This window comes from Neolamprologus brichardi, chromosome 16 (assembly GCF_056152115.1).
Source record: "Neolamprologus brichardi isolate AB-2024 chromosome 16, ASM5615211v1, whole genome shotgun sequence".
NCBI classification, from domain to species: domain Eukaryota; kingdom Metazoa; phylum Chordata; class Actinopteri; order Cichliformes; family Cichlidae; genus Neolamprologus; species Neolamprologus brichardi.
This window is the reverse complement of record NC_142119.1, coordinates 29,119,754-29,135,986: the sequence shown is the minus strand read 5'-3', so window position 1 is coordinate 29,135,986 and position 16,233 is coordinate 29,119,754. Positions and strand designations below refer to the sequence as shown.

The 16,233-nt window shown below is 38.5% G+C and overlaps 1 protein-coding gene across 2 annotated transcripts; it reads right to left on the bottom strand.

Moving 5' to 3' along the window:
* Window positions 1-44: 44 nt before the first annotated feature.
* On the bottom strand, window positions 45-15,696 carry znf654 (zinc finger protein 654). Of its 2 annotated transcripts, XM_006802377.3 has the most exons (12): window positions 15,522-15,696; window positions 12,564-12,709; window positions 11,950-12,031; window positions 11,613-11,748; window positions 10,492-10,694; window positions 10,024-10,160; window positions 9,015-9,156; window positions 8,471-8,755; window positions 6,996-8,333; window positions 2,662-3,440; window positions 1,423-2,495; window positions 45-1,289 (listed from the first exon to the last, which is right to left on the bottom strand). In XM_006802377.3, the coding sequence occupies exons 1-12, from the start codon at window positions 15,645-15,647 to the stop codon at window positions 1,285-1,287; spliced, it is 4,452 nt and encodes a 1,483-aa protein (XP_006802440.2). In that variant the 5' UTR covers window positions 15,648-15,696; the 3' UTR covers window positions 45-1,284. The 2 variants fall into 2 exon arrangements, with proteins under 2 accessions (XP_006802440.2, XP_087686255.1); XM_087830129.1 differs by lacking the exon at window positions 45-1,289 and having other exon boundaries at window positions 1,409-2,495.
* Window positions 15,697-16,233: the final 537 nt, after the last annotated feature.

Here is a 16,233-nt window from a genome sequence, read left to right as displayed (position 1 = left end):
AGCACGCAACCCAAGCTTTAAAGCAGATCACACTGGAGGGCAGAGGTTTAGTTTGTTTATTCAAACAAATTTCATCACTTTTTTCTTTAAGAAAAATAGATGGGGAATCAATACCTTTACAAATCCAATCTATTGACATTTGTACATATAAATAAGCAGGTTTAAGTGCACCGTCTTATATAAACATTACATCAAAAAGGTATTAAACAGATCAACCACCTGAAAGGTTCATATATGATAAATGTGAAATACTCTACATAAAGAAATGCACAATCATTGTTTAAACCAACTTAAAAGAATAAAAACTTTAAAGCAAGCTGGTACTGTATTAGTTACATTGTGTTTATCATCCTACAGTGTGAACACTGATTCAGTCTTGGCACTAACAGAATTGTGAGTAATGCATACGCTGTACAGAAAGTTTGACAAAATGAAGGCAGATTTACATTGTTTCAAACGTTTTGGCCACGGCCCTAATACATAATTGTTGTATCACAACTAGAGAAATTTAATAAAGGCAACCCCAGTCCTGCCCAACTGCTACCCACATGATTTTCTTAGTTTAAAATGTGCATTTGTGACGGGGGTTTGAAGGACTTATTTAGAAAATAGATTTTACAGTGTACAAAAGTTACGATGATGCAGCCATCTGATATCCACCTTTACAGTCTAGTAAGTTCTCAAGTGCTCTACGATACAAACTAAGTGGTCCATGCCTCATTTGGAAGACCACAGAACATCCATGTTGTTTGCACACTGCAATTCACACTTCCAATGATGAACTGTGTGTAGAATTCATTCTCTTATCCAGTCTCTAAAGACTCGTGAACACCACAGCAGAGGGAATGGGTCCATTATTCAGATTCCCGTTACCTGACAATTAGTGTATTAACCAAATTTACATGGACTTGACAAAGTCAGCAGGTCAAATTAGTAAAAAAAATAAATAAATAAAAAAAATAAATAAAACAACAAATTAGATGGAGTAGTCAAGGGTCCGAGGCATTTTTCAGACTCGCTTTAAAATTTGTTTACTAAAGTTTTTATAATCAATGTTTGTTTTTTTTAAAAGGGTGAATAAATATTGTGTGTAGTTTCAACCCAAATTTGTTTTTGTTTTTTTTAGGTACTAGGTATTTTCTGGTTTACATCTCCTTTGCCTCAAGCACTATGACTGATCATTAAGAAAGGATTTTAGTGTTTAGTTGTCATGAAGGCCCCTCCTGAGCCAAGTAACAGAAATAGCCATTCCAATTGCAACTCCTCTTCACACTCCTGCAAATATTAACCTAAAAACAGCAAGGGGAAAAAACAGTTACTGGTTGTTCAAGGTAATAATAATAATAATAATAATAATAATAATAATAATAATAATAATAAAAAAAAAAAACAGGGTCAGAAAATGGAGTTAAGCAAACTTACTTTCATCATCTGAATCAAAGCCAAAGAGGGAAGAGCACGTGTTGAGGGCTTTGTGTTTCTGCAACTCCTCCAGACTGCTGTAAGAGGAAAGGCATTTATCACAGCGATGTCTGATCTTATGCTCGGGGGCCACATCCTCCACCTGCTGCTCCTTTTCTGGATCAGGGTCCTTCTTTTTCTTATGACTCCAATAAATAATTTTCTTGGGAGCATCATCAGTGGACCTCCTTTTGCGCATTGAAAGCACAGATTCATCCAGGTAGGTGGACGGAGGTGGCCGGATGAAAGGGGCCTTGACAAAAGTTGCGTAGGAGGGATCTTCGGGTTTGAAGGTTTTGTGCTCGGGAATGTGTGGCTCTGCTATATTCTGTTGGACTCCCTCGGCCAAAGTAGAAATATCTTCCAGATCTCTGACGTTTAAAGGGTCTACCTCGACAGTTGGTCTTTTTCGACATCTTTTGGTGGGAGTCGCTGAAGCAGCGTTAGTGTGAGAAGCGGGCATAAACCCCTCTGAAACATTTATTTTCACATCTTCATATCCATTGATGGTAGGTTTGGTATCATCTGTGTGCTGATCTGCAACAGTTTTCTCCGAATAGTTATCAGATTTAAGAAGATTATTGCTTTGCGCATTTATTCCACCAGTCTCACCATCAGTTTTGTTTATTAGTGTGAAATCCTCAACACGAGAGGCCTCACCATCAGGAATGGGACTCTCCTGCTGCCCCTTTCTACTCTGTAGCCATATCTCCTCGACCTTCACTCTCTGTTTCCATGGAGCTTCAGCGCTTTCCTTTATCAGTTTGCTGGGTCCCAATTCTAGCTCGTCTTTCTGCGGGACTGGGACATAGTGCCTCCATTCATGGTCATATAGACCCAGATAACTTGAGAAAAGTTTCTCACAGCCAGTGAAAGGACACTGAGGTCGGAAGGGCTGGTGGGTATTTATGTGATCCTTTAATTCCTGCTGTGTCACAAAGCGCTGCTTACACTCTAGATGGTAGCAGAAGTGTGGAAGAGGACTACTGTGGCTCTTCATGTGGTCCTTATAATGCTGAAGAAACTGAATCTGCCTGTTGAGAGAGAAAAAACAGTGCGTAACATGCTGAATCAACTTCCCAAATTCAAACCCTTTAACTGTACATGTATGGAGTCTTTTAGTGTTTTACAATCAGTTAAGAGACCGCCTTTTTTTATTTAATTTTTTTAAATATCTGCAGTTATTTAAAGTTCTCTTACCTGAGGCAGAGGGTGCACTTGTGTTTGGCCCAAACAAAAGTCTTCTCTAGCACCTTGTCTTCAGTGATATGGCATTTGATAGCATGCTTTGTTAGTGTGTTGGTCATCCTCAAGAATACTCTATCACAGGAGTCAGACGGGCACAAGTGGTATGTGATGTCTGCACCACAAGCATTTTCTCCCGCAGGCGTCTCCTGCCCCTCTTCTTCAATCACAGATGGATTACTTACAATTACCAGGCCTTCTTTAATGATTACCTGCTCATCCTTAAAGTCGATTTGTTTGAATATATTTGTGTTAGGTTTTTTGCATTTTTTGTGAAGCACAGATGTCTTCTTGATGAGGGTACGGAGGTTCCTGATGATTCGTTCTTCCCTCTTGAGATGTGACACTTTAGCTTTGCTTCCGGATCTCTGTCCAAGAGTTTCGTCCTCAGAAATAGAAGTCTGTTTTTTATCCCAAGGCTTGCACTTATTTCCTGCATTGTCTATTACTCCATTAGCAGCTTGAGCATTTTCAATGGATGGCTCCTTATTAGAAGATTTTTGTTTGCACATTGTATCAATGTGCTCAAGAATGTGCTTTTTGGCAAAAGGAAGCTGTTTGAAGCGTTTTCCGCAGAGAATGCATCTTAGTTTCCTACTTTTGAGGTGCGAGAGAGCATGTCTCATAACATTCAAGCCTTTGTAGTCTTTGCCACAGAATGTGCAGTAGTGGGACAAATGAGAATATTGTTGAGTACGGAGAGCCCTGTCCTTCCATGTTCTCTTAACTTTTACCTGAAAAAGAGAAAAGTCAAATCAGAGCTGGAAGCAGCAGAGCATCAATTCACATCATGTCACTGCATGCAAAACTGTACTTCTCCTGAAGTGTATATGTGCAATCAAATGCAACCCAATATGAAGAAAAGAGAACATACTTCAAATATCTCCCTGTAATAATTGACTTTCATAGCAACATTTCTTAAATTACAGTACTGTGCAAAAGTCTGTGGTCCCCAGCAGTGATGGGATTAACGGCGTTGCAAGCAACGGCATTTCTAATGGTCATTAGAAAAGCCTACCAGATCGTCTACCAGAAAGTGATTGCCGCCCGCGGGAGCGCGCGCAGCTGCTTAAGATGACAAAGCAACAAGGTGATATGTACCAGTTTTTAAATTGTGTTGATAGGCCACGTAAAACCAGAGTCATGATAAAGAATATATACAGTGGGGCAAAAAAGTATTTAGTCAGCCACCGATTCTGCAAGTTCCCCCACTTAAAATGATGACAGAGGTCAGTAATTTGCACCAGAGGTACACTTCAACTGTGAGAGACAGAATGTGAAAAAAAAAAATCCATGAATTCACATGGTAGGATTTGTAAAGAATTTATTCGTAAATCAGGGTGGAAAATAAGTATTTGGTCACCTCAAACAAGGAAAATCCCTGGCTCTCACAGACCTGTAACGTCTTCTGTAAGAAGCTTTTCTGTCCCCCACTCGTTACCTGTATGAATGGCACCTGTTTGACCTCATCATCTGTATAAAAGACACCTGTCCACAGCCTCAACCAGTCAGACTCCAAATTCCGCCATGGCCAAGACCAAAGAGCTTTCGAAGGACACCAGGAAAAGAATTGTAGACCTGCACCAGACTGGGAAGAGTGAATCTACAATAGGCAAGCAGCTTGGTGTGAAAAAATCAACTGTGGGAGCAATCATCAGAAAATGGAAGACATACAAGACCACTGATAATCTCCCTCGATCTGGGGCTCCACGCAAGATCTCATCCCGTGGGGTCAAAATGATCATGAGAACGGTGAGCAAAGATCCCAGAACCACACGGGGGGACCTGGTGAATGACCTGCAGAGAGCTGGGACCAAAGTAACAAAGGTCACCATCAGTAACACACTACAACGGCAGGGAATCAAATCCCGCAGTGCCAGACGTGTTCCGCTGCTGAAGCCAGTGCATGTCCAGGCCCGTCTGAAGTTTGCCAGAGAGCACATGGATGATACAGCAGAGGATTGGGAGAATGTCATGTGGTCAGATGAAACCAAAGTAGAACTTTTTGGTATAAACTCAACTCGTCGTGTTTGGAGGAAGAAGAATACTGAGTTGCATCCCAAGAACACCATACCTACTGTGAAGCATGGGGGTGGAAACATCATGCTATGGGGCTGTTTTTCTGCCAAGGGGACAGGATGACTGATCCGTGTTAAGGACAGAATGAATGGGGCCAAGTATCGTGAGATTTTGAGCCAAAACCTCCTTCCATCAGTGAGAACTTTGAAGATGAAACGAGGCTGGGTCTTCCAACATGACAATGATCCAAAACACACCGCCCGGGCAACAAAGGAGTGGCTCCGTAAGAAGCATTTGAAAGTCCTGGAGTGGCCTAGCCAGTCTCCAGACCTCAACCCCATAGAAAATCTGTGGCGGTAGTTGAAAGTCCGTGTTGCTCGGCGACAGCCCCAAAACATCACTGCTCTTGAGAAGATCTGCATGGAGGAATGGGCCAAAATACCAGCTACTGTGTGTGCAAACCTGGTAAAGACCTATAGTAAACGTTTGACCTCTGTTATTGCCAACAAAGGTTATGTTACAAAGTATTGAGTTGTATTTTTGTTATTGACCAAATACTTATTTTCCACCCTGATTTACGAATAAATTCTTTACAAATCCTACCATGTGAATTCATGGATTTTTTTTTCACATTCTGTCTCTCACAGTTGAAGTGTACCTCTGGTGCAAATTACTGACCTCTGTCATCATTTTAAGTGGGGGAACTTGCACAATCGGTGGCTGACTAAATACTTTTTTGCCTCACTGTATGCTTGTTTTTTCCTGAATAGTTTCGTCACGTTAACGTCTAAGGACAGGGCTAGCAAGCACTCTCTGCTTAAGACCAAAATAAAAAATTTTTTAAAAAAGCAGCCCACTCGTGTTGGTGGAAAAATGCAACATGTCGACCAATCAAAAATGATATGGCAAAATGACATTTGGTTTAGTAAGAGGGGGAAGTTTTAGGAGTGACGGCGAGAGAGAGAGAGAGAGTTTTGAGATGTGAGAAATTTGTGACGTTTAGCATGTTTGGAGTGTGTAGTTAATGTGTTGTCTTGTGTAGTTAGTGTGTAGTGTTGCGGATAGTTTTGTGTTGTGTGTCAGAACAACGAGGTGACTGCTGTCTCCAGGTAGAAAACAGGAGTGATACACCTGCTGCTGTCAGACCCACAGGTATCAGGCTGTGATGTTCTCCTTTATAGTGGACAGAAATTATTTTTTTGGATTGGCACAAATAATTTGTGTGGCATCTTATTGAATGCAGAACAGCTGATTGTTATGTAAATAGTTTGAAATGGTTATTTAAAAAAAGAGGGTAAAAGGTAAAGGGCTGCAAATAACTGACTATAAATAAATAACTAAAAAATGATTCAATAAAGATGTTTGTGGTTGTTACAATAAAAAATATACATTTTTCTACTCTGATTTTATGTTTTTTGTCTGATTTTAGAACAATTGTGTTAATACAGTATGTCAAAATGAAAACATAACTGTAAATTCAGACACGTGAGGTTGTGCTGAAAAGAATGATACAAAACAAGTTTTTAAAGGTGAAATGTAAAGGGAAAATCAAAAGTGGTTAAAATGGCCAATCATACCCTGGACCCCAGAAGATTAAACGTTTTTTTTAAAGTAACACAATAGTTACTTTTCAAGTAATTAATTACTTTTAGAATCTTGTAACACAGTTACCTTTTTTGAAGAAGTAACTAGTAACTATAATTAATTCATTTTTAAAGTAACTTGCCAACACTGGTCTCCAGTGATACTGGGGTAACTGTCAAAACTGATCCTATTATAAATGCAGAAAAGTCTGGTCATAGTTTATGTCATCATACAATACCATGTGGAAAGTATCTGATTGGCAGTGGCTTAATTTTCAGCGTGACAATGATCCCAAACACACTGTCAGTGCAGAAAAGTGTACCTGACTAGAAAACACTCAGTGGAACACTATAAATCATGGATTGTCTTCCCCAGAACCTGGACCTCAACATTATTGAATGAAGTGTAGATCATCTTGACAAAGAATAGAACAAAAGGCAGCCACCATCACAAGAATCACAAGAAAACTTGCCTAAGGGAGTTCAAGAATAGAGGTGTTCATACCAAATATTGACTTTAATTGACTTGCTAGAATTGTACAAACTTTGTTTCTGCCTGTATTTCCATGGGTGTGCATGTTTAAATAACTCACTGTATCCCTTTTCCCTTTCGCATCCCGGCAAAAAACGAAATAAGGGAGGCTTGAGACATTTGCACAGTAATGTAAATATGGAGAAATAACTAACCTCAATGTTTGTTGTTTCTGTTTCAACTGACGGATGGGGTTCCTCTTCATTGCTGCCATTAAGGTCCTCAGATGCTGTAGATTCTGGCGGTTGAGGATTTTCACTGTCAGGTGATTTGGATTTAAAGGAGTAACTGTGAAAGAGTTCTACTGGACAATCCAATAACTCCAATAGTGGACCATCAAGGTCCACAGGATCAGCTTCAGCAATACCGATAGCAGCTTGATTCTCAATGGGTGGACCTTCACAAAGTTTGGATTCCACCTGTGTCTGAGATTCCTCTTGGGATGGTTCACTTAAAGTGTTATGACAATCAAGGCCATTATGTTCTCCATTTTCTTTCTTAGGGCCCATCATCTTCTCGAGTTGATACGCTCTCTGTTCGCTTTTGATTTCAAAGGCCAAATCAGGATGTTCTCCATTCTCCTTAAAGTCTGTCATCTGCTCAAATTCATTGTCTTTCAGGTCTTTCATCTGCCTATCATTCTTAATTTCACAAACCAAATCATTATGTTCTCCATTTTCTCTGTTCAAGTGCCCAAGTTGGTTCTCTTTCTGGTCACTCATTTCAAGCTCACAGTTCAGTTGAGGCATATCCTGCTCTTTGTCTTCTGTGTCCATTTTTTTCTCAAATCCATACTCCTCCTTGTTAAGGTATATTTCATTATCGGGATATGAGAGTTCCAGTTTTGATAATGGCTTCCTTCCCCGTTTTCTCCCTCTAACTTTGACCTTTTTCTCTGTCACTGCCTGTACCAGCTCCAGTCTTGGAAGACCTTGCAACCATCTTTTCTTTTGACCTTTTCTTTTCAAAATTTTGCTCTTAACACATCTAGACAAGTATTCCCTATTGCGGTTCAGAGGGAGACTTACAGAAGAATTTTCCTTGTTAGTGTGATTGCGCCTTAGTGAGTACACAGAGTTATTACCTAAAGAGGTAGATTTGACATTGTATTTGATCTCTGGATCATCACCTATTTCAAACTCATCATCAGACCGAGGCCGTTTTCTCCGTCGTAGCCTTTTTCTCCATTTCCTCCTCTTCAGAGAATCATTATTCGACAGTGCAACACGTTTTCCGGCCTCTCCATCTACAGTTTGCTCTTCTGGAAGGTTCACAAATCCAGCTTCAGTGCAGTTGCAAGAGATGGAGTCTTGAGTGCATGACTCATTTACACAGTTACTTTTTAGTAGTTCTTCACTATATGCCTTCTCCTCTTCCATCTCGTCGAGAACAGCAGCCTTCACAACCTTATCATTCATTAACTCTAAACAATGTGTCCTAAGGGTCAGGAAGTTCCAAAATTCAGGGTCAAAACATAGGCGCTCCTTTAGCATCTGGGAAAAGAAAAAAACCAAAAAGAAAAAAAAAACAATCATGCAAAACACAGTTGTAAACAAATCACACAGTTATAATATTGAAATATAGCCCATATCAGATAAAGTTTAACATATATTGCATCACCCCCTCTAACCTGAAGAATATGAAAGCGATCACAGGTCCGGACAGGGTTGTTGTGGGGATGCGGCTCCTGATCAGGATGCATGTAAAGCAGGGAGACAGTTCGGTATGCCTCCAAGCTTCGTTCCTGGCAAAACACAAGAAGGGCACACGCTCGACAGACCTCCAGGTCATGGGGCAGCAGGAAGGCAATTGTCTTGCAAACGAGTGACCGGGTTACAGTGTCAGCCTGCATGTCACACAGCTGCAGGGCCCTGGCACAAAGCTCCACGCAAACTTGAATTCCATCACCACCCAGCTATTCAAAAGGAAATAAACACAGATGAATAAATCTGATAAAAACAGATATAAGAATCAAATCAAAAGGAAAGAAATATTCAATTGCCAACTGCATGTCTGCAGTACTTACATTTTTAACTGTTCAACCAAAGCATTTAACTAATATTTAACAGTATTAAAAACATAACTTTAAACTGTTTCTGTACACTTTAGACAGTGTACAGAAACTGTTACCATTTAACAGGGCGACAAAAGATGATGCTGCAATGACATCTCACCTCTGTAGTGACCAATTTTATGAAGGGGAAGATGGCTCTGACATTGGTAGCAGAGGAGGCCAGCTGCAAGCACTCAGCTAAGAAGCCTTGTCTGGAGGGATGGGCCCTAAGATGCAGTCTGCTCCAGATAAACACCAGGTCCCTGCATAAAGGCATATACATCTAGTTCAGTATGATTTTAATCAGGCAACAACTATGATATTAAGTCAACAAACAGAGAGATGCTAAAGCATTTAAAATAAAAAAAAATAAAGTCATGCACCTTAATGGGGTTATCACTTCAACAACTCCCATTACGGCCATATTCAAAGATATGCCCTATACCCAACCCTGCATAATCTGGCTGAAGAAACTGACAGGAGAGAGACACACCATTGTAGTAAAATTGATATTTCTTTCACTCTATAGTCAATAGCCTCCTGCCCAAAAAGTAAAAATATGTTTAAAATATTTCTACTTTTTGCCGTGGCACACCAAAATGTATAATCAAATCCCTTACATTTACTAAAAAAAGTTCTGTCAAAGGAACTCTCTTAAGAACTCTTAAGACTTCTATAACGGAGATGTTGAGAGGGACAGTCAATAAAAAGGTTTTAATAAATGTAAAGCTTTAAGATTTTCCCCCTCACAAGCGCTCCAGAGCTTTTTAGTGCCAGATACAAGGAGACTGGTCAAAAATAAGGAAAGAATAAACAAAGCTAAATTCAGAAAGAGGGCTGGAAAAAAAGACCTGCACAAGAGACCTTAAGCATGCAGTCAAGACAACAGTGCAAGCTTTACTTTCAGTACAAGTTTGATTGTCCTTGAGTGTAACAGAAACCTGAGACATGGTCCCATAGAACATATGTTAAAAGACCCAAAGATGGCAGTTTACGGATGGTACCCATCCAATCTGACAGATCATGGAAGGATCTGCAAAAAGGAATGGGATAAACTACTGAAATCTGGCCTGTTAAGCCTATAGAGGGTCTGAATATTTTCTGAATCCTCTATATGAGGTCATACTTACCAGATGTAATACATGTCTCCATTGTGTAGCTGCTGTGTAAGAAAAGCTTTACACAGTGATAACAACAGCTCATCTTTTTCAACACTCTCTGTATTGCAGATTATCTCCACTGCATCACGGCCATCTATCTCTGCCATCTAAGGAAGAAGTTAAGAAAATAGACATATACATTTATTTATTATAAAACACGTATTATAGTTAATGTATGACATTCACAAAGCTTTTAATTTGCAAAATGGTCACCTATTATATGTGATACAGTTGCATCATTTACTAATATACTATAGCCTTAACTATTTTCCTGTTTTGGGTTGATTTGAACATGACTTTTTAAATACATAGTAGATCAACAAATAAATAAGACTAAAGAATGCTCCCCCCCCCCCTTTCTTATTCATCCATGTCCATTTTTAGAAACGCCTATCACTAATTCTTTCAAGTTTACGTGTTCTGCTCTTCAATTCTCACCTCCTTGTAAAGGTTTTCATGCAGCGAGGCTTTGTAGAGGCAAGTCAAGTAGGCCTGATGGAAGTACAGATGCTTTCCAGCCTCACGATTTTCCAGGCAGCTTTTAGCAAGAGCCATTGCCTCCTGCATTCGTTCACAGGCCTGCAGATATCGCACTCGCAGCTCCAAGAACACTGGCAATTCTGAGCTCAAGTAGTCCTCAACTGCATAGAAGGTAATTGCATGTGTTAATGTAAGTCTCATGGGATGGGTATTAATATGAACTACCTGCTGAAAATAAAGTCATTGCATATATTTATATATAGGCGATGACAGTGCAATGCATTATTAAAATGTGATGATAGATATAATGGTGTGTTGAGGAGGAAATGTGGTTGCTCGGGGGTGGGTGGGGGGGGGGGGGGTGATCATGACAGAAGATGACTGAAACATTTGGTAGTTTAGTAACAAAATTTGTTTAATAATGAAACTAGGCATTTCCACGCAAACAATGTGAAGAGACTCAATGGATTGGGACTAAACTGGGATTTAATTGGGAGCCTAGATTGGGCCCATCAGTTAAAAATAAAACAACAAAAAAAAAGAAAAACCCTTCAGTTTCCTCGGAAGTATAATCATTGGACTGCAGCAATGGAAAAGGGTTAAAGTGGTCTGGTGACACCAGATTTACCCTATCCCAGAGTTATGGGTGTATCAGGGTAAGAAGGGGTGGAAATTGGGTTTCTTCAAGACGCCAGGTCAAGTTTCAGTGACATTACATGCCATTTTCTTATCGTATTCCAAGATGACAATACCAAGGAATACCATCCCGCTTAATTTCTTAAAAAGTGATTGCATGAAAAATGATTTTTATACATGGAGTGGTCATCACAGAGCCAGAGAATAACCCTGATGTAATCTTTGGAAGATTTTATGCAGTGGTCCTTTACCATCAGTACAAGATCTGGGCAAAAAACTTAATGCAACTCTGTAAATGTGGTGACATTGCCCAAGCTTTTTTGAAACTATATCACAACTTATGTGTGCCTCATCAAGTCTAAAGGCAATGCAATGAAATATCAGCATGTATGACTTATTTTGGACAAGTATTGTATTATTTCCTATATGTCATATATGCCTACCGTCGTTTGGTGGCAAATCATCCTCCTTCAGGATTCCCTGTAACACAGGATTTTCCCATGGGCCTCCTACTTTAATAATCTGCTTTACATGCTGAAGGTAGATGTTCCTGTGCCTCATGAGGCGAGTGTGGCAAATCTGCAGAGAAGATGTTCATTCAAAATCTTAATGTTATAGAAGGAAGCTGAGGTAGTCACTATTTTCAATCATAAAATATTGGTTCAAGAAGAAACTGGCAGCAGTTTTGAGACAAGTATTGTTACCTTTAGTTTAAAACTCAGCACCTGTAAAAACAAAAATTGCACTGTGGATTTGACAGCAGGTCAGTTTTTAAATCACCTGAAAAGAGTCAAGGATGTCTTTTAAAGGCTCTTCCACAAATTCTTCCTTGCTGAAAAACAGCATGAGTTCAAAGAAGCTCCTGCAAGACAATGACAGAGACATTAAAAAAATATCTCACACCAAGGTGACAACCACCAGAACATGAATGCCTTACAAGTGCTAGTTTTAAAGGAGAGGTGATCAACTCAAAATTGTGCTGCTCATTACCAAATGATTCAAGTTAAAAAAATATATGTGTCTTTTTCTATTTCAAAGACAGGCAGCAAATACAACTCTGCTATTCCTTTTGGACACTGAGCTCCAGCTCTTCCCAACAGATAAAAAAGGGTTCCATGAATTTATGGTTCACCTCTATTTAAGCTACAGCCTTTAAATTTTTATCTGAAAGCATCAACAAACACTGATTTACAGAAAATTTTCTGTACTATTTTCAACACCGATTTTTCACAGTAACTGTCTCTCAGTTTTGTTTCAGAAATAACATTTTATGTCATGTCTCTGCTAGGCAATTAAGAATTTTCGAACCAAATACGTGGGTTCAGCTATTCAAATAAATTTATTTACAATCAATACAACACATTAAAACAGCTTCCAGTGAACATTGTACTTACAAGGCCAAACTGCTGAGAACATATTGGATGTGCTGACAGTCATCTGGAAAGGCAGTGGTGGCTTTGGTAAAATTGTAGAGTGCGGTCCGCAGCACCTTCAGTTGCGGGAGAGGAACTTGCCATTGCCCTGTGTACTCCTCAACAAGCTGTCCAGGAATGAAACAGAAATGTGAAAGGCTTAAATGAATCCTATGCATGACAGCTAAAAGCTGTATGTTTTTCATCCCACATCTAACACAGTTTACAACAGAAAGGTTTACGCTGCCAAAAGTTAAAAACAAGTAATATATAGAAAATAGTGATTTAGGTATGAAATGGTGGAACTCGTTATCCGTCCACACTGCACATCAGAGTACTAATGTTTTAACAGTTTTAATACACTACGCTCAAAACCAAGAAGAATTCTCACTGAAATTGTTTGGATAATAAAGACAGCTGGTGGATGTGCTGTGTGAATATGAACACAAATTGGATCTTAGAACCAAAGTATAAGAACGTAAATAAGACACACTGTAACACAATCAAATAGAAATGTTTGATTGATTGATTGATTGATTGATTGAATCTTTATTTTGAACATGTTAAAAAAGTACAACAACATAGAATTAAAAGAGACAAATAAACAAAGCAAAACAAAAAGAAAACGAGCAACCACAACTACAAATAACTTTTATGTTCAAAAAGAAGCAGGAAGAAGCATAAGCTTATTTAATCCCACCCCTTTTCCACTATTTAGTAATCTATAGACTACAGAAATACCTCCTTGCAATTACATTATATGTCATGTGCATTTATTTATTTATTTAATTATTATTCTTTTTTTTAAAAAAATATATATACATATATGTTTCTAACTATCCATACATACGTATATACACATACGCACATATACACATTTTCAATAACCCCATTAACACCTCAAAGGATACACAACCTACAAATATATATATATATATATATATATATATATACCCATACCAACATACCCGTGCACCCGTACACACATGAAAATATTAGACAAGAACACCCTATCAAATCTCTACCTCTTCCCTGTACCCTGTAAAAACCATCTCCTTAAACCGCTTTTTAAACTGTGCCATGCTCGGACATTGCTTTATATCTTTACTTAGTCTGTTCCACAGCGTCACTCCACACACAGAGATGCAAAAACTTTTTAATGTTGTACGGATACGAGGATGTTTTAAATTTAATTCCCCCCTCAAATTGTATCCCCATTCCCTTTTAGAAAACATTTTTAGAATATTGTCAGGAAGCAGGTTATTTATTGCTTTATATATAATTTGTGCAGTGTCAAATAGAAATGTTCATTAGAATGAACATTTCTATTTGACATCTCCATTAGACATGTATTGTATGGATGTCTAACACATTTGTTAGACCATCACCCAATCTAAGGTTTGTGCCACAGCTCTCATAACTTAACAGTATTCATAATTATCAAAAAGAAAATGTTTCTGTAATGGTTAATCCACAAGTATGGCCAAACTCTTTAATTGAAATGATATTTTTAATGATAAAATATAACTACTGTTATCCTTGAATTTTTATTTTAGCTTGTTGGTCCAGTGAACCACTAGTGCACCTGAATCAAACACGCTCTCCTCCACACAGTGCTCATTTATAAAGTAGAAGCCCAAGCAGTATGCCTAACAGGTGGATTTTCCTGGTTCAGTGCAGCTAGCCAACAACAAAGAACCACTAAGTGGGAAATGGAGAGTGAAAACGAACAGTATATCCGTGTTTTGTTTTTTTTTAACATAAAAGTCATTGCTACAGACATAGGCAACAGTGACCCGCATACACTGCTTTATAGTTTGTACAAGGTTGTTAATTCTGTCTCTAGTTAGCTAACATATGTGGTTCTACAGATGATCTAAAAACTGAAACTTTAAACACTTATTTCCTAAATCCGCTTTCAAAATAGTGTTAAATCTATGACCGTTTTTATAGAGTGGGATTCCATGGTGTAAATTAGCCTTAATACGTGTAGTGTTTCATGTCCACTTTAAAACACAGTTTTAGATTACTCATTTTGCAGACACTATGAACTTGTATTCCTTATGTATTTTCTTTGTTTTGACTATGTGTATTAATTTCAGTTATACATCATACACCTTTGAGTATAGGTACCATGTGGTAGTTAAAGTGTGTCATTTTATTGAGGGGTGTTTCTTTTATCCTGAATGTGAAGCATTTTTGCAACTGCGTGTTTGTAAGTGTAAGTGGTATAATAGTAAAGTTAATCAACTTTATTAAATTATAAACTTTAAGTACAGCTACTGGTGGAACTTATGGATTAATTTACGCAATTCAAGCTCCATGCTCTAGGATAGTTAAAAACCAATTCATCCGACTAGCTATCCAAACGTTTGCCTCCCAGATAAACGCATTCCAAGTGTGTATATCTAAAACAAAGTACTGTTATTCTGGATAGTGAAACAATTCAGTTGCGATTTGGCAGTCAGCTATGGTATTTCTTCACATCGAGGGCACCTTGCATTGTGAAAGGAAACCACGCTCCTGCTTTTCCCTAAAAATAACTTACCATTTGTCAGTACGTACGTCTTTTTGCATTTTTATCAACTGATGTCAACTCTAGGCAGCAAGGGTAAAAACTGCTGCATTTCCCTTGTTCTTCAAACCTTGTTAAGCCCACAACGTTAATTAGCTTAGCTTTACTATCTAGCTATAAAGCTAACGTCAAACAAAAAAAACAAACACTAATACAAAAATAAGACACCCAACAGCCCAGTTCGTACCTGTAAACTCTGACTAACTAATTCTGCTCTGTCTCTGATGTGCTATGCCTCCGCCTTAAACACATAACTGCATTAAAAGAGCTGCTCTGGGGCTAGCATTAGCTATCAAAGCTAGCATCGTTAGCGATAAACAAACGCTGACTCCGTAAATCACAGGATATAAATTCACCCGACATACCTCACAAAACTCAGAGCAATACTCTTTGCTCTTCAGTGACGATTCGCCGCTGCAGTGTTTAGCACACAACGTGTCCAGAGCTAATTCAAGCCCGTCTGTTTCCAAATCACTTTCGTTGTCCGCCATACTGTCTGCTGTATCCAGCGCATACTCAAAGTTGCCAGGTTGGTAAGAAAGCGTCCTCCAATTCCTAACGACAGGATACTAACTACTTGGCAACCGCGCAATTATCCTTGTACGTTCCTTGTACGGCTGTTGCCAATAGGAAATCCGGTATGAATGATGGTACCCACTATGACTTAAAATAGTATTAAATAGCTATTCACTTGTAATAGGGGACTTTGCGTAAATCAGTGTTTCTTATATAATATATATTACATGTCAGATTCAACCAAATGAAAAAAGAGTAAAACGTGTCTTAAATAATAACAATTACCCACATTTATGACAACAATCTTTTTTTTTTAGAATTCCTAATCTAATCCTTAGCATGCTGCATCATCAGACAATACATTTTTACAGCTTATTAAGTGAATCTTTAATCACAGAGAGGAATTAGGTTAGAAATTCATAATTAAAAGAGAAGTGAGAAATGTCATTAATTAAAATAATACCTGTTATTTCAATAGGAAGAATGCAGAATGGCACTTAGTCCTACTGCACAGGTGTTATTCACATATAGGTAGATATTACTTCTTCTTCTTGTGGCTGT

What these genes read in the sequence shown, in the direction of transcription:
- znf654 (XM_087830129.1), bottom strand. Translation starts at nt 15,647, where the DNA reads ATGGCGGACAACGAAAGTGATTTGGAAACAGACGGGCTTGAATTAGCT. An exon ending in ATGAAAACCTTTACAAGGAG is followed by an intron (nt 10,161 to 10,491) that starts GTGAGAATTGAA and finishes CTTCTTCCTTAG; the next exon opens with ATGGCAGAGATAGATGGCCG. An exon ending in GGAGACATGTATTACATCTG is followed by an intron (nt 9,157 to 10,023) that starts GTAAGTATGACC and finishes GCCTTTATGCAG; the next exon opens with GGACCTGGTGTTTATCTGGA.